The sequence below is a fragment of the Onychostruthus taczanowskii genome, unplaced genomic scaffold (assembly GCF_017590055.1).
Source record: "Onychostruthus taczanowskii isolate IOZ18803 unplaced genomic scaffold, ASM1759005v1 scaffold3, whole genome shotgun sequence".
Taxonomy (NCBI): Eukaryota; Metazoa; Chordata; class Aves; order Passeriformes; family Passeridae; genus Onychostruthus; species Onychostruthus taczanowskii.
The window spans coordinates 5,788,754-5,806,666 of record NW_024500349.1 but is presented as its reverse complement, the minus strand read 5'-3'; the positions used below and the strand labels follow the sequence as shown (position 1 = coordinate 5,806,666).

Genomic DNA, 17,913 nt, shown 5'->3' with positions numbered 1-17,913 from the left:
GTTTCTCAATTTCAGGTGTAACCTGCCTCCAACCACAGGAAACATTAGCAAAGATGTTGGCAATAAAACAAACCTTGTGACTGTTAATCCGAGTATCATAGCTCAGAAGTGAGTACTACTGGAAATCTGTTTCTGTGCAATGGTGTGTAATTGTTTGACATGATTTAGATTTTCATGGAAATCCATTGGGATACCAGCATAGACAGAAGTGCAGGTAGATTACTTCATTAAGCCTTAGTTTCCATTTAAAATATGCACCAGTCTAAATGGAAGTCTTCTAAACCTGGCTTTTTTTGTAGCATAAAGGAGTCAGCAATACCCAGATCAGCAAGATACCTTGGCTGATACTCGTCAGCAATTTATGGCAGAGTAAAATTGGTGATTGTAAGCCCAAGCCTCTTCTTTTTCCTCCATGACCCTCATGAACCCAAGCATTTAGAAAGGAATTGTAATCATAAATCAGGAAAGCTGGAAATGTGTGCCTGACTCTATCAGTAGGACTGTGAGAATGTGTTCCTAGGTAATGTGCTTGGAGGCTGTTCTGATGAAGACTGTTTCCTGAATGGAGCCCCAGCTTCTGTAATCCATTTTTTCAATCCATATGAAAGCTGCTTGCTCACACACTTTTTTCTCAGCAGAGGTGGGGTTTTTTTCACCTTCTTGATGAAAAGAAAATCTAATAAGGCCAGCCTGACTAATCTGACATCTTCAGCAGGCTGGAACTGCAGCTTATCTATGAAAAGGACTGCTGTGCCATGTTATTTACTGCTTGCTAATCTCACTGTATTTTATTGTCTGTCATAACTGTATTGTCAAAAAGACAACATAAGGCAAAGCTTTTTTTTTTCTCCTTGAAAGGAAGAAGGAAAAAGTACAGTGAGTACATAGAAATTAATAACAGGCATTTTTCATTGATTTAGGGACAGAACTTCATTTTTTGCAATGAGTACTATGTTAATGCTTACCCAAACCTTTTTGACTTTAATGAAGGCAAATTATTGCTTTTCCAAAACTAGATTTAGCTCATTGATGTTAGTGGGGCTGCACAGGGATATGAGGAAGGGAAATTGTCCAATGACTCAGCATCCTTGGTGACTTCTGACCTGATCCACAATTTTTCTGGGTGTAATCAAAGTGTTCTGCCACAGCTGCACTCATTTTTTAGCCAAATCAAGTCACACTAGGGTTAATAGGAGTTACACTGAAGAAAATGGGAGATAAGCTTGTGGGAGGATTAAGTGAGAGTCCAAGAGGACTTATGATTTTAAAAAAGTATTTATTTAAATATTCAGAGAAAACTGTAAATGCTTTTGAAGAAGCAGGAGGAAGCAGCCTGGTACCATTTAGCAGAACCAAGTTTGTTTCTTCTCTCAGAAGACCTATTCCAACATTATTCCCTGTAATTTCTAATTCTTTGTTTGCATACTGCTTAGTCTGATGTTATTATTGTTAAGGTTAATCAGCTTTTGAACTGTGTCAGGGTGTAAAATGCAGGTGAACTCTCTTGAAGAAAAGCACAGCTCTTATGTGTCCTATTAAACTGGCCTACACTTCTTACAGTGGCAGAGCTAGAAAGGAGATTGAGACACTGTTGAATTGTCCAGGTTTCTAGCTAAGGAAGAGTAGAGATTTGAATTCTGTCCTGGAGGCTCAGTATTTTACAGTGAGTAAAAACAGAGAAAATTCTTGTAGCAGAGGCCAGAAATTCACCCTTCAACCACATTTCCTAGACATAGGCACAGGCATTTCTTGCTTGTTTTGGCTGTGTGACCCTTGCATGCACATAGGTTCAGGGTCAAAAGGAGGGCCTTGAGTCCCTCTCATTCATTTTGTTTCAGAGTTTGGTGGTAATGGCACTTTCCTGGGAAGTAGAAGCTGTAAGTTTAAACCCCTTCAAGTTGAGAAAGGTGTATCACTCCTTGCAGTAGTTGTGCAAGAGGTAACTCTTCCATGAATGCTTTGAATGGAAATGGCAGTGGCTGCTGTCCTCTGTTTCAAAGTGCTGCATGAAAGGTTTTGAGCCTGCTTAAGTTGTGAAGGGAAATGAAACCAATTTTTCCAGCTTCTGCTGGAGTCGTTTGTGAAAAGTGGACTCTGATAGCCTTAAAAGGTGAAAATACTCTGCTCAAATAGACAGCTACCTACAAAAGAGGACTCAGTCCTTTGGGTCCCAAAAGGGTGGAAGCTCCATATGTTTAGATGATTCAGAAAATTCAGATCTATAGAGGACATGAGTTGAGTGACCCCCTTGCTTGAATCACTTCTCAAATGACTTGGGAATTTCACTAGTCAGTATTTGGGAGCTCAGAATTACACAGTGGTGAGAGCTAAGACTCTTCGTTGGTGACTGAAAGCATCTGAGAATAAATCCTTGTCATTTGTGATTAGAGTTCTAAGTCTTTATAAATCTCCTTGTGTTCCCTGTGCAGTTGAAGGACATAAACAGGGATGCCTGTATTTTTAGCTATTTTAAAACTATATCCTGCACTTGAGCACACACTAATCTTTAACACTCCAAGACTGCTCACATGCATCCTTGGATTTTCACACAGGACACACAGAGATTTGGAAGAGAGATTTTTGTATACAAGTTGATGTAAGAAACACGTTTCACAAACACATACAGTATATATTGTAGTGCATGTATTTTTAAACAGAGAAAATATGAGCACAATATTTTTTTGCATTCTTCCTAATTTCTTGAATTGATCAATTCTGTAAACATGTCCTAGTCTCATTAGCAGTGAATTTGATCTGCTTCAGTGTCTCCTGTGTTGCCAGCTCAATCCTATGTAGTGTGTTCTTGTTATACAAGAGTCAGATTTTCATAGCTGCACATATGACAACATATAATAGGTGATATAAATTTGCAGTGTAGACAGGCTGGACTGTCGCAGAGTTCATAACATCTTTGCAAGTGCAGTTGTGCAGTTCTGGTCTGTAATGTAGGAATACTACATTCCATTCCTAAAATTTTGTACTTTGCAGATACAACAAGCTGAATGAAAAGAAGACAGAATTTCTGGAAAACATTGCGGTCTATGGAGATGCTTTTCTTTTACTGCCGGCATTTTCCTTCAGAAGCAACACAGCCACTTCTTTTAAAGTATACCACACTCTGAAAGAGTCCAAAGCAACCCAAAGGGCAATATTTTTTCACCCCACTTATCTGAAAAGTCTTGCCCAGTTCTGGAGAACTAAGGGTGTGAAGGCCTACCGATTGTCATCTGGTTTTATGATCACTAGTGCTGCTCTTGAGCTGTGTGAGAATGTGAAGCTCTATGGCTTCTGGCCTTTCTCAAAATCCATGGAGAAGATGCCAATCAGCCACCACTATTATGACAACCAGCTGCCTAAGCCAGGTTTCCATGCAATGCCCAAAGAATACAACCAGATCCTTGAGCTTCATGGCAAAGGCATTTTGAAGTTGCAGTTTGGTAAATGTGAATCGGACTAAAAAGGTAGGTCCCATTCTTACCACATGAAGTATCTTTATTTCGCTAATGTGCCAAGGGAAAACTTGTTTTACAAAGTGTGAGTCTGTTCTTCCTTAGAGAGACATTTCTACCTTACTCTCAATGAATGTTGTATTTCCAAATAAGTGAAAGGTTGAATCTTTCTGAATAAACATGAATCACAGAGTTGAGAAATGTTTTCTAATTGTGAATATTAGAAGGGGATCATAGCTAAGTACAAATTATCCCCATAAATCATAGCCAATCAGAAGTGTCTCCTTATCTCAGATACATGTCTCTGCCAACTTTGGTTTGGTATCAGTTCCCAGGTACCAGCCTCCTTTACGAATCGCTTTATTAAAGGCATTCATACATTGTGATCTCCAGGAGACACCTAATCCTGGCCCAGCCTTTCCATGTGTATACAGAGAGCAGAGTAAGGATGGGGATTGTTCCATGAAGGGGAAGCATGCATCTCTGGCCTCCTTGCCTCTTGTTAAAGGGTAAAGATTTGAGCAGTGTGTGCTCATGGCCCAGGGCTGCACAGCAGCTTGTGGACAGCAGTGAGGGAGCTGCCATACAGCAGATCTTGCTGAGCATTTTACCTAAAGGCAGCTCAGAATCTGGGAGTTATAAATATAGCATGAAGTGTCATTCCTTTTCCCTCTGTTCTATCTGTCCCAACCCTTTGGATCTCTACCTTCTGTGTATTGCCTCAGAGAAATGCAGCACAGCCTGGCCTCTGACCTTGAGCCAATTTACTGTGTACACCCTAGAGATGACTCTGAAAAGATTTGTCTTGTTTTCAATGCAAGTTTGCCTGTTTTCAATCTTGATTTGCCCTGTTGACAAAGTAGGACCAATTTGTATAAATACTTCTTCATCTTTTAAGCTAACTCAGAAATTCCTGAGCTCACAATACTGTTGTCAGAGTCTCCTTTCACAGACCTCTATTTTTCCACGGGGTCCAAGTTAATATAATATTAAGTGAAGTGTACAGTAGAACTGCCATTGTATACTATATACTTTAATTGGACTGATGTAAGCTTATGACTGTATTACTCAAGTTAAATAAATAGCATCATCTTGTTCAAGCCAGAAATTTCAAGCTTAAAAGCTAAAGGCACTTTTCTTCTGGCTGGGTTCTGAAATGTATTTGAAAATATCCTTTTTTAATATTTAGAAAACATGTTGTCAAAGATATGTGCACACTTACTTTATCATCAGAGAATGCTAAGTTTTGAAATAGCAGATTGTTAGTACCAGGAAGGCAGAATTTTATTCAGTTTCAAGGGTTTTTTTTAAGAAATAGAAAAATAAATGGCTTTCAGATTATTAAAATAATATAAAACCTGTGAGAAGGGATCTAGAATCCATATAGTGAATCCATTCTCTAGTCCATGGCAGGAGATTACCTAGGAGGAATTGAATTGAGTATATATGCACTTTCATTTTTTGCTTGTAAAAGGTTGCAGCATATTGGAAAGGTTAACAAATACATAATGTATTTTTTCTTGGTGGCTAAGCTGTTTATATCCAGCAGTTTCCATTGTATTTGTTATTCCTATAATATAAATCATTGGAGACATACTGTGTAATTTAAATTGTAGTAACTACATGAGCTAAGAAAACGAAAGCCACCTCCTTAGAAATATTTACTCTAGAGAGAAGAAGATAGAAGCCACAAAAATGTTTAAGTATCTGTATGTGTATTAATTAAATGCTGTCCATGCTTGACAGACTGAAAACCACTTGTGGCCAAATCTGCCAAATAAGCTGTAAAGGAAAAAAAACCAAAACACTGGAAGAATAAGTTGTGCTGCTCTATTTACACTTATATTTACAAAGAGAAAACCAAATAAATGCTTTCAGTATGAGCTACCATTCTGCAAGTATTAGCAACTATTAGAGATAATTGAAATTCTATAATGAGTATATTTTACTGATAACCTTTTCTAAAAATTCAACAATCTCCTTTCTCTTTTCAGTTTCCATTTTATGTTCTTCTCCATGCTCTATATTCTTTCCTCTTAGTGGGTAGCTGTAGGTTCCTTACACCAGTGGGTGCCCACAGAAGGCTCAGGCAGAACATCCCACACACATTACTGGGACACAAAAGTTTGCTGCTGTAAATGAGGAGTGAAGGAAGCTTCTGTGCTGGGAGCACCTATAGGGAGATTGTAATTGCATCCCAGTGAATAATTTTTGGCAGTACTGCTCCTAAACACCATCCTTGCCAGTGGAATTTTTTTTTGCCTTAATATCCTCTCCTGTACCTTTATGATTATGTTCAACAGACATGTACAGGTTGTGACTAAAGTCAGTGCCCACCTATCACAGATGGTCAAGCAGAAAATGCAGTAAGAGCAAAATCTTGAAATATAATTAATGATATTTATTATTTTACATTAGATTACCAAATCATCTTTGCTGTGCAGCTGAAGGAAATCTTACTTGTTCATTGGTTTAACCTGATAAGGGCATGTCATTAGCTTCAAGTAAATGTAGGTTCAAGGAGGGGAAATGATCTAATTCACATTTAAAAATAGAAAAAAAAATGTGATTAGAAAAATTGTCAGATGATAAATTAATCAGACTGGCATAAATTTGATTGCCCAGAAGCCTGGTTAAAATGCAGATTTTGTCTGACCGAGAATCCATCAGGTTTTCTGTTTGCTAGGAAAAGACAGCAGGGCAGATGAGTATGTGTTGCTTTGACATACAAAGCAGTAACTTTTAAGTATCTGCCCAGAGGAGTCAGTCAACACAAAAAAAAAAGACACAGAAAGGAAGAATGAAACTGAGACTGAGCTTGGGGAAGAAAATAGTGCTTAATTTTCTGAGCAGAAGGACTGAGGGAGGAGGGCTTGAGCAGAGGTGTGCAGGTGGTTAGGAGGTAAAAACTGCTGAACTCTCCCCTGCATATCTTACCTGGAAAGTAAAAAGTAGGTATGACTTTTTTAACTCCAACCAAACGATTAAATGTGATCTATTTCTGACAAAAAGCAGCAGTGACTCCCTCCACTCAAGGTGGAGCTGCCAGAGCAGCATCCTCTAAAGCAAGGGGATACCTGCTTACTTTCTTCTCAGCAGCTAACATCAAAAAGAATAAATTTTTTTCCAAACTCTGTCAGTATGTGATGTTTTTTCAGTCTTGGAATTTGTTGCAATCCAAGTATGTGATAAATACTGTTACACATAACCTATTTATAATGGCAACATGAGCTTAAATTCTGTTGAAAGTCTTTTGTGCTTGTGGTGTCCCAGTGTAGCTAGAGAAATCAGAACTAACCCACAGTTCAGTTATAATTACCTTGAGCAAAATGATACCACATTTTAAAGTAAGGACACCTCTGGATTCCTGTCAAGCAGCAAAATTGCAGACTGTTCTTGACTTGGGCAAATATTATCTAATGTGAAATTAGTAGATATTGAAAGAAAGGTTTTATGCCTTAGAATACCTGCAGTACAACTTTTAAGGGCACTTTGCTCTCGCATTCAGTGAATTAAATTTACTTGTTAAGAATAATGTCAGTAATGAAACAAGTGGAGATAAATTGTTTCTGGTTTCGTTAAAATTCATCAGAATAGAAAAGTATAGATTAAATCAAATGAGAATTTTTGTAAGATTTCAATAGGGTTTTGTTTTGGTTTTCCACAGCAGAAATATCCTGTTGAGGAAACAGAATAATTGCAATCTCTGGCGATTTCAAAATATGAGTAAGATAATATAATTTAGAGCATATCCGTATTCAAATTACCAATGGACGTGTCCCCATGACGATACTGGCTAGACCTGGCCTTGGTTAGCTTAGGAAGCCTGAAGAGTGTGGACCAGCTGGGATAAGTGTGAGTGGTTCTGGGGGTATCCAAATGAAGGAGTCCTGCTTTAGAAAGAGCAGATGCTCAAGTTAGACCAGGCACGAGCATTCCAGTTTAGCCAGGGGAATTCTGAGAGCCTGCGATTCTGTATAACAGATCTCACAGACTCACAGCCTGAAATACAGATGAAAAGCTGATGCAGAAGGTGTAGTGCATACAAAGACTAAACTATTGGCTTATTTCAAGTATAACAAGCAGGTTTTTCTACTAAACAAGAAATACCAATAACATATTTTATTGTTTTAATTTCAGGGTGATGATCCTAAGGAGACAATTTGTGTATATCTCAGCAGTTCGGTGTTGGATTTGATCTGATGTGATTTTGTGAGCATTAACTGCATATAACACAGTTCTACAATAATGCTACAATAGAGAAATATTTTACACTTGGGGAGAAAAGGGAGTGATTTTTTTCACACAGTGACTGCTACATTTAAAAAAAATTGGAGTGATCATTTTTTAAAATAAAAAGTAACAATTATCTGAAAAATTCTGAAACTCCTTACTGCTGGCTTAATGGTAGCAAAGCACAATCTCAGGATGGTGGCAATATGTGACATTCATCATGTTTTGCTTCTAGGGGATCATTAAAATATTTTGACATAAGATCTCTGGTTTTGTTGATATCACATAGTATAGGCAATAGTCTCTGTATGATGGCTGCATGAGTTGGCAGTGAACATTTTCAATTAAGAACTTCATCCTGTAAATACTGGCATTTTTCTGCATGAGAGAAGTGATGAGAAGAGCTGCAGAGGAGTAATTAATTCAGAGCCATGGAATTGTTAGTTTGTCCCAGGGTGCACAGATGAGAAAATCCCTCAGGTCAGAGGTAGTTAAGTGGTTTATGGGCTTTCATTCTGTGAGCAGTAAGTAGTGCTGTGGATTTAATGTGCTTTCATTTTGTGAGCAATAGATGATGCTGTGGATTTAATGGGATCACTCATATGAGTGATGTTAATTCTGAGAACAAGTATATGAAGGACCAGAGCTTTATAATTATTTATAACCACTCTACTTGCTTGTGTTCCAGTCTAAGGTCCAGTTAAGCTCCAAATGAGGACAGTGAAACTGGTTCCACACTAAAATCCCCAGGGTCCTGGTAGGGCATGACTTTGCACACATTCTTCTGTTCCAGTTCTGTGTCTTGGCTCATACATGAGATGGAATTTCCATTAGAAAGATGATGGGTACCAAGCCTATAATTCAATTTCTTTTCATGTAGTATAGCTTGTATTCATATGGGACTACAGACAGTGAAACTACACTAAGCATTATTAGAAGAATGTTCCTCTTACCATCAACCCCAAGCTCTTCTACACCAGGATGTATGAGAAAACTGACTACTTCCCCTAATTTATAACCTGTGTAGTTCTTTAAATTTTCCATATGGTCCAAGAACACATATGGAGCAACATCCTGCAGTGAGAGAAAGTGAAATATCAGCCCAGTGGAAAGAATTACTTCAACATTTACAGGAGCTTTGACAAGCAGTTGTACCCTAATTATTACTCCTTATATGCTTATATGTTCTACTGCAGAAAAAAAAACCTCCAGCCAAGCAAGCAAACAAAATTTAAAAATGGTAATAACCAGATTCTGATAAGAGTTTCAGCGACTCTTTTGAGAGTCCTTTGAATGGTTAGTTCAAACATAGAGTGTCCTTCTTTTACACTCAGATACTATCAGGTATTTTGTTTAGTAAAATTCCTTTTTCTGCTGCAACATTAAATCCCAAATCAACTGATTTAAAGAGCATTCAGTATTCACTCTTTGAGGATTATATCTAAAAAAAAAAAAAATCCCACTTAAATGAATTGGACCTTATAAAATAAGGTTCAGAAAAGCCTTTTAAATTTATACTTCATAAGAGCATTACTGTATTGTAATATTTGAATGCTTACCTTGCAGGAGTTTTATAATCACACAAACACTCCTGGAAGTATTAGAATCAATCATTATGGTTACAGGTCTATTGATTGAAACACATTCAGCATCTGGATTTCCAGATGCTGAATGTGTTTCCATTTCCAGAAATAATGATATCAGAATCCAGTATTACTCCTACCCAAGCAGAAGTGTTCATAAATTCTGACTGCAATTATGAGCAATAAAGTCCATTTTTGAAAAAAGGGGTAAAAAATATACAGTGCTTTGAGGCAATAACTGATGCCACTACTACTGACCTCTGAGTGTCAGTAGAGCCTTTAACAGAAACAAAGACAGCAGAATTGAGCTGATGAGTCCATCTGCATTACCAGCTGGTAACTGGAAAAGGGGAGCACAGGGGTTTGATTGACTGTGATCTGTTCTAGTTCCAGCATCACAATCCACATTTTTTTCTTCCCCAGCTGTGAGATTTTTGCCATTTTCTGGCCACAGTATCTGCTGTTCTTGTGCAGAGAGCTGGCTGCTGAAAGAACCTGCACCCACATTATGAGTGTTATGGATGATTGCGTATTGCAACATCCTAGTTATACATGAAAGACAAATTTGCTCCCAAAAGAGCATCTCCTCTGCTAAAAATCGCTCACATGGAGTGTTTTTAATAGAAGCTGTGCAAAGTGATGTAGTTGTCCTTTGGGTGATGCAAACAGTTGAGGTTGAGGACAACCCTGCTGCATTTCATCCAGGCAGACAAAGGCACACATGTGTTCATGTAAGGACTGTGACTTACTCCGGTCTGGTGTAGAGCAGTGAGGTGATCTTGGCTGTGTAGCAGCTACATGGTTTGTCTTGGGGAAATGCATACATCTTTTGCAGGTTCTTACATAGTATTCGGAACAATTGCAAGTGCTCTGTGTGCACATAGAGATAATGCAAGATCATTCTTTGCTCAGACTAAATTCAGTTAACTACTCAGCCTGAGTAAAGGGGCAAAACCTGGTTGTGTGAAGTAGAAGATGGGGAGAGGAGAAAATCAAATTTATTTGCAGCAACTTTTTTCAAAAGCATTTGTTAGTTTCATGTGGCACTGTCTCAGTGAATAAATGTAAACAGTGTGCCATGACACACCACAAAGAGCTGAAGTTACTGTGTATCAGAACTATTTCTGTGCAGCTACATTATTTGAAAAAAACATGTGTTAGCGTTACCGGAAAGATCATCAGAATAGGTTTTAAGAGAGGTTTAGCCAAAAAAAGGAAATCTGTTCTGGCTTCCTTGATGAAAAGAGGTCTTAACTGAAGGGATGTGATGTAGCACTCACAATTGAGAGCAAATGGAAATTTCTGTAGTATGGACAGCCACTCATTTTAGCACTGTTTATGCAAAGTTTAAACTTGCCAATGACTTGAAGACCTGATCTTCCATGCTCTCAGGGCTCTCAGTGATTTATGTGGACCACAGGGGTGAGAAGAAATGCTTGAAGGAATTGTTGACCTTTCCTACTCTCTCCTACAAATGCTCTTAGCTCTCCATAGAATAAAAATATACACTATTAAACTTTAGATTAAGATCCTCAGGCTTTGCTCCAGACATGAAGTTAGTAGGAGATGTTAGTTGCATCCACTTCCCTCTGCAGGAGAGCAGACATTGTCCTCAGCTTTGTTATAGCTACTGGTGCTGTGTGCCCAGTGGCTGGGTCACGTTAATTCGGATGCAGCCTGGGCAAGTTAATAGTGGCATTTCTGCATCACAGGGTACCATCGGATTGATCAAGACTTGCTGAAGTACACTCACTGTGGGAAATGATGTTGTCTTGGGTAGCTGAATGCATTAGTTCTCATTTATTTTACACCTGTGCCAGGTTAATAATAATAAATGGATTTTGTACCTGGCTGGGAATGTTTATGCCACTTTTGCAAGACTGAGCCAACATCAGTTTGGATTAAGGCTTCTTGACCAAAAGGTTAGTAAGGACCTTTCAGTTCCCTCTATTTCACATCAGGAATATTTATTTTGAGGGTTTGTGGACCTTCAGTGCTGTCACACACTGTGGAATGAATGTTGAGATTAAATAGTTTTCTAAAGATAGAAACACTGACAGTGTGCTAATATTTCCACTGTACCTTTGCAGAAGCTGACAGTGTCCTTGCACGACTGCATCACAGCATCATTAGATTAAAGCCTGCCTTGCTGCTTTTATTCCTTTTTCTCTTCTGAATCTCTAATGTTGCATCCTCCTTCAGGATCCAGTGCTGCCTTGAGTTGGTTATTTGTCTCTTTACCCTGTGGAGTGCTATGCAGCCCTGTTCAGTGTCTTAGGGAGTTTGTGTGACTGTGAGTCAAACACTGCTATGCTTGCAGCATAGGAAAACGTGCTGTAAATGACTGGATTTGCACCTGAAGGGAGGCAGCTTGGTGTGATATTCACATTGCCTAACTGCAGGTACTAAAGTTGGTCTGTAGCTCCATAGTGACTTAAGCTGGAATGGCTGCAAGGTCCAGTCCCCATGTTTTTGCTGCCCACTTCCCTGTGTCTGGCCTTGGTCTGTCCAACACCGAGCTCTTTTGGCACCCTGAGATGGCAAAACCCTACCGTGGCAACAGAATGAGAAAATTGGTTCATGCCAAGAGACAGGGGAATTTCACAGTCAAAGCAAAGGAGGGGGTAAGGCCATGCAGGTGGGATTGTAGGGACACAACAGGTGCCTTTTGTCATCTGACAGTTGTTGGACAGACCCAGTGGTCCCCTGAAAGCATGACCAAGTTCAGAAGGTAACATCTCTGAGGGCCTGCCTGGTCAGAAGGGAGAGATGGGCCCCTGCAAGGGGGATTGGCAGCACAGCAGCTGTTCTGGTGGGCTGGAGCCCATCTCTCCCTGTGGTGCTAGAATGTGCTTAAGGCATCTACACTAAAGACTACAGTGCCTACACTGCTGATTATTGTTCACCATTCTCTCTTTCCTATTACAGTCATTTTAGCAAGCTGGTGACCCCAGCAGATGCAGAAATGACAAGCAGAAAAAATTCTCAGTTCACTGGTGGTAAACTTGCATAAACTTGATTGTTATTCAGCATTCCTTTGTGTTCAGCCTCTTCTAATCCCAGCATCTAAAACAGCATCTACAGAGAACAGAGGTGAACGAGGTCTGAGGGGGTTGAAACCAGTTACTCTCACTTTGATTCTCTTTCCTTTGTACAGTAGTGAGATGACTTACATACCACCATGTTTGACAAAAGATGAAATTGTCTGTCTTGAGTGACTCAGGAAAAGAAATTAAATTATCTAGGTGACTTCTGACCTTCTGTGGCTCTCTAAATTATTAGCAAAATATTCCTGTTGTTAGGTACTAGTTGATTTTATTTAGTGCAAATATCTGGATCAGTTAATTCATCTGGGTTATTTGAGCATGTATACCTTGAGCCTGCACAGACTCTCTGGTGGAGCTGCAGCCTAACACAGCAATCTAGGTTTAAATCCATTTGACCTACAGATCTTTTTTTTGTCCTGTCCCTTGCACTGCTGTGACAAATTTGCGGAGGGAGGTTCTGAATATCCAGGCATTAGCTCCTCCAGGGACACTCAGGTCCACAAAGCACACATCCACCTGTATAGAGGAGTCTGTGAGATCAAACCCAAGGAATATTCTGTGGAGTGCTTTATTCTGCAACAGCTCTAACTCAAACAGCTGATAGCCACTTGCTGCATGCTCTGAAGCAGTAGACGTGAGCCTTTTAGTTAAAGACAACTTAGCTGAACATATTCAAAGCCAGGTAATCCTTCATCCTGTGGTGATGACTTAAGCAGCAGATCTCTTTAATCTCTTTAATCTCCACCAACAACAGTGATAAGGGGGCATGTAGTTACTTTAGAAGGTCTGACTCTCCTTATTTTGAATTCTGTTATTTTAGACAGGATCATCCTTCTTTGAGTTTCTGGACAGAAAAAATTTCAAATGCAGCCAATCTCTCAGGGTACTCTGGGGAAATCCTTAAGGCTTTTCACCCACAGCATACAACAAGTGGGCAGATTTATATTTATTAACCTTTGTTCCAGATTTTCATAAAGTATTTAATTGGCTCAAAATTATCATTATGATCAAGTAGAGCAGAAATACTCTGCAGCATGCCACTGAACAAAGGGACTGTTGCTGTTATGTAGTGGTCTCCTTTCATAAGGGCACATTTCAGAATACCTTCCTATTCTGGGAACACAGCTCACCAGGGGAGTGCCCCGGGGTTACTGGGTTACAGCTACAGGAGTAAGTGTCAGTGTGCTCTCGGTGATGAGATTCCAGCAGTGCAGCAAGAGCTTAACACGATGGGAGAACATCAGCTTGAGTTTGCCATCGAGCAAGGAGTCAGCGTAGCACTGTGATGGTGATTGAGCTCTCATCACTCTGAGCACGGGCAGTAACTGCCCTTGGGTGGCAGGTGCTGGCAGATGCTGGTTTAAGGGTGAAGACTGGCTGTGACTGGAGCCAGCATCCTCATATTGCCATCAAAAGAACATTCAAGTCTGTCTTTTGCTAATTCTGGTGTACCTTCAGCAATACATCAGTGTTTGTTGTTGCACCTGGTACTTCTGTGTCTTTGTTTCATCCCTCTTTTCTCCAGTGAGGGAGAAAACTAGCAGTGCATGATGGAAGTATTTAATGATCCCATCATGGTTTCAAGGCAAGAGCCCATCAGAATGAATAATGCAAATGGTTGTGACAGGATAGCCTATTGTCAATATTGCTGGGTTTAAATTCCTCACTGTTCATTTTAGTCCCTGACAAGAGGAGATTGTTCACAGCAAGTCTGTAGGCCAACAGCATGCTAGGCTTCTCACCTCTTGACTTGGCTTCCCTAAAAACACTTCCTCCTTGGTCTGTTTCTTGTCAGTGTTTACAATACTAACCCATTCCTGATATCTTGTGACATTGAAGTATAACAGCTGACATTTCTGCATTGTTATAAGTACTATTTATATAGAGGCTTCATATGTATTCTTTATGTTAATGTCCTTGATATTCTTTTGAGTACCTAATTAAAATAATTTTAAATATTCTTCTTGTTTAATGCCACCAGAGTAAAGTGTGTGGGAAGTTACATAATGCCACCTAAAAAACAGTCACACATGCCAAAATAATTTTAAGTGTATTTGACTGGTTTCTGGAGGAGTATTTTTTTTAGTCATTTGGACACTTGCATCTTAGATTTACCTTTCTAAGACAGGCCTAATAGGCAACCTCTGCTTCTGATTTAGTTCCAGATTTGCAAGGGACAAAACAGGTGAATGGAGAGGTCCTGCACAGGGCTGCTCCTCTGTGATGGCAAATGTGTGGCTTTTCAGAGACTGGTCCATGTGCCAAAATGTAATGTAACCATGATAGCTTTTGCCCAGAGGTTTCATTGTCTCTTAAAATGTGTATTGTTTGCATTCATTTCAGCTCCATTCTTTGCAATGCAATTGTCAAAGCAGAGCTTACTCCCCCGTGGGGCTGGTATAATTGTGCTCCTCCACATGCACCAAGCTCTCTGAAGCTGCTAGTGTAGGCTCTGCTACTGCTGTTCCAAAAAGGTTCCTCAAATTCTCTCAGTGCTGAACTTATTTATGTTTTCAGATGTGAGCTTGATATTGTCTGAGTAGAATGTGTGCAGTGTAACATAGAAATGTCTCTGCGCAGGGTTTAGGAGGAGGCAGGAGCCCCTCAGCCATGTCTGTGCTTTTATTACAGAAAACCAAGATGAAGTTGTATCGTTGAGTCATCTGTTACAGCTGGTTTAATTTGTACTTTGTTTTCCTGTTTTAAGTGCCTGATGATTTTTTTGGTCAAAGAGGCAATGGTTTCATTGTTATAAGGCATACTTAGAATTCTGTACTTGTTACCTGTTCTGTAATAGAATATTTTTGCAATTTACGTTTGGAAATAAAGACTTATTAGGCATAATTGTGGTGGGTTTTTTCTTTTGTGAATTCCTGAAATTAAACAACCAAAAATATGTCTCCTGAGGCAGCAGCATATAAAATGAATTAGTCTGAATCCTCTTGAACAGTATTAGCAACTGACAGTAGAAATGTAGACAGTTCCTTAAAATCGTGCAAGGAAAAAAGCAAGCTGTGCTTAAAGGCAAGTATAGGGGATTGGGGCACTGGTGCATGTGTAAATATCTATTGCTTAAATGGTACCTTTAAGTGATTTCAGTCTTTTCTGTTCTTGAATGGCAACATAATTAACCATCTTCTTTTGTTACTTCTAATACTTGAAGTATAGACTTGAAATACTTTCAAAAATTATTTATTGAAGAAACATCAAACATGGAAAGGAACCAAGCAAGAAAACACAGTTGTTACCATCTTCTGAAAATATCTCTTAAATCTGAAAATATCTCTAAAAATAACTAAACATTTCAAAAACAATGTTTAATGGAAAATGTTTAAACAACAGATGCAAAAGTTTTTTTATACAAAATACTGACCATGACTACATGTCTGATAGATGTGTATCTAGTAGATTACTATGCATATTTTAGGCACTTATGTTGGGAATTTTTCTTAATATAGGTTTTGGTCATATACAAAGATACTTGTAGTGAATGAATTTCAAACAGATAGAGTTCAGAGAAAGAATTTTGCCTCCAAGCATTTACTTTTTACTTTTGAGCAGAAGGCAGTCATAGAACTTCTGTGCCACTTACTGTGACTTCTCCAAATAGAAGCTGACTGCCTCGTTAAATCAGGTCAAATACGTACATGCAGCTGTTTTGTGAGGAGGACTGTTATCCTTTAGGGCCCTCTAGGGACTGAACTGCAATTGCCAAATTTTATTGCAGGCAGAACAGAGGTTTAGAACTGAAAGCTTTTATTTGGCCTCATGGACCATCAAGTGGCTTCTGCCTGAAGATTAAGATCTGGATCTTTGTGGCCTACCTCCTTCTCATAGTGCATAAATCTTTCACTGATGATGAGAACCAAAGGGTTTCCTTTGTTTGCTGTGCTGGCAGCTGGAATAGCATATATGAGTGACGCAGATGCAAATGTGTCCACATAATCAGAGCAGGTTCTAAATCAGAAGTGTGATTTCTGCTGAGGAGAGTGTCTTAGATTGAATTTAGCCATCTCAAATATTTATGAACAGCCAAATGTTGAAAGAGCAGCACTGCCAGGTGATTCGGCCTGTTTGGCTCAAGTACAGAATAACTGAGTGCAGCTCCAGACAAAGCATTACCTTGTTATTATCAGCTGTTTAGAAGGGGGGCAGTCTGGGAAAAGTCAGCTGGACAAGAGGGGAATGGGAGGGAAGTGGTTGTGCTCTGAGGTTGTGCCTGTCCTGCAGCTGCTGTACCTCTGGATCACACCAAGCTCAAACCACGCTCCTGGGGGCAGAGCACCTACGTCCAAGATGGCACTCCTGCAGTGGGAAACAGTCACTGGTGTTAGAAGAGTTTTAGAAGGAATGTTCCCAGGGGCAATTATATGGTCCAAGACCAGGTGAGGTTTTCATCTTGCCTTTGTTAAGCAAAAATGTCATGGGAAGATTTTACAACATGAGGGCACTGGCTTAGTCCAGAAGAAGAGCATGGCCACAAGCTAAAAGCTGTGGCAGTGGGCTAGGAAATCACAGCCGCAGCCCAGCCAGCAGCTGGAAAAATACACAAATAGGCTGAGGAAGATATCAGCATTTTAAAAGGTGAGGAGAGATTGCCTCCTTGTCAAGGATCCCAATGTGCCCGAGTTCTGGTAAGTAAATGTGCCTGAGTTTTGAGATACATGCCTGAGTTTTAGCTTGCCTCTTCCATCCTGTATCAAGTGTCTGTGTCATCCTCACTCTGCAGCAGACCAAATTAATACTAAATAGGAATGTTAAGGTCTCGTGGCCGCTGCAGACTGATAGATGGAACCATCTGGTTAATGGAGATACCATAATGAAAGCATTAGTTCTTAAGTATAGCACTGCAGATATTTTATCATGTAAATGAAAAAAAAGGGACCCCAGTGAGGACTGAATTTAAGCTGCTGTTTTCTACAGCACAGGGAAGCAAAGCTGAATTAGTCCAAGAGCTCACATACTGCTGCTGTCATCGGAGGAAGAAATGCTGTGTGTGCTAGGAAAATTATGTAAGCATTAGAAATGGAATAACTTTCATAATCTAAATTACTTTTATTAGGTAATTTGAGAGACTGTTAAGGCAAAAATATTCTGACTGAATTTTAAGCCCAGTGGTGCTTGTGTAAATCCAACCCTGCAGGGACATTAGTTGTTTTTGTTTAGCTTTTAATCTTTGTAAGGACAAAATTTGCTCTTTTATTATGTGCAGAGTTTTAATAATGTAAAATCACTCAGTAAATGTCTCTCAGCTTGAACTGCCCCTTTAATACTGATAGTTTCTCTTGAACAATATGCAAAAACTTTTGTGAGCCCAAGCAGGACACCAGGAGTGGGCTGCAGCCTCCCACTGTGTGCACAGAGCATGGCCACAGCTCCTGCCTCTGGGCTGCTACCAACCTCACCCTGAGGATCCTGCCTGGAAGGTGGGAATGATTGATGGTCTGAGTCACCTGTAGCAGAGGAAGGACTTGAGGGGGGTGGTGGCATGCTGCCTCAGTAAATGTCCTGAAGTTGGATTATGACATAAAAGAGAAGCAAAGGACTCCTCTCTAGCTGGATTTTAAATTAGTTTGTTCTCTTAAAAAAAAAAAAAAAAAA

At 39.6% G+C, this 17,913-nt stretch overlaps 1 protein-coding gene across 2 annotated transcripts in view; it reads left to right on the top strand.

The window, feature by feature from the left end:
• ST8SIA6 (ST8 alpha-N-acetyl-neuraminide alpha-2,8-sialyltransferase 6) overlaps window positions 1-15,156 on the top strand; it is a 44,982-nt gene extending 29,826 nt beyond the window's left edge. For both annotated transcript variants that reach the window (XM_041408629.1, XM_041408628.1), the window contains exons 7-9: window positions 16-108; window positions 2,989-3,461; window positions 7,590-15,156. In XM_041408629.1, coding sequence (XP_041264563.1) covers window positions 16-108; window positions 2,989-3,457 — 562 coding nt within the window. In that variant the 3' untranslated portion in view covers window positions 3,458-3,461; window positions 7,590-15,156. The remainder of the gene's footprint in view (window positions 1-15; window positions 109-2,988; window positions 3,462-7,589) is intronic.
• The last annotated feature ends 2,757 nt before the right edge of the window (window positions 15,157-17,913 follow it).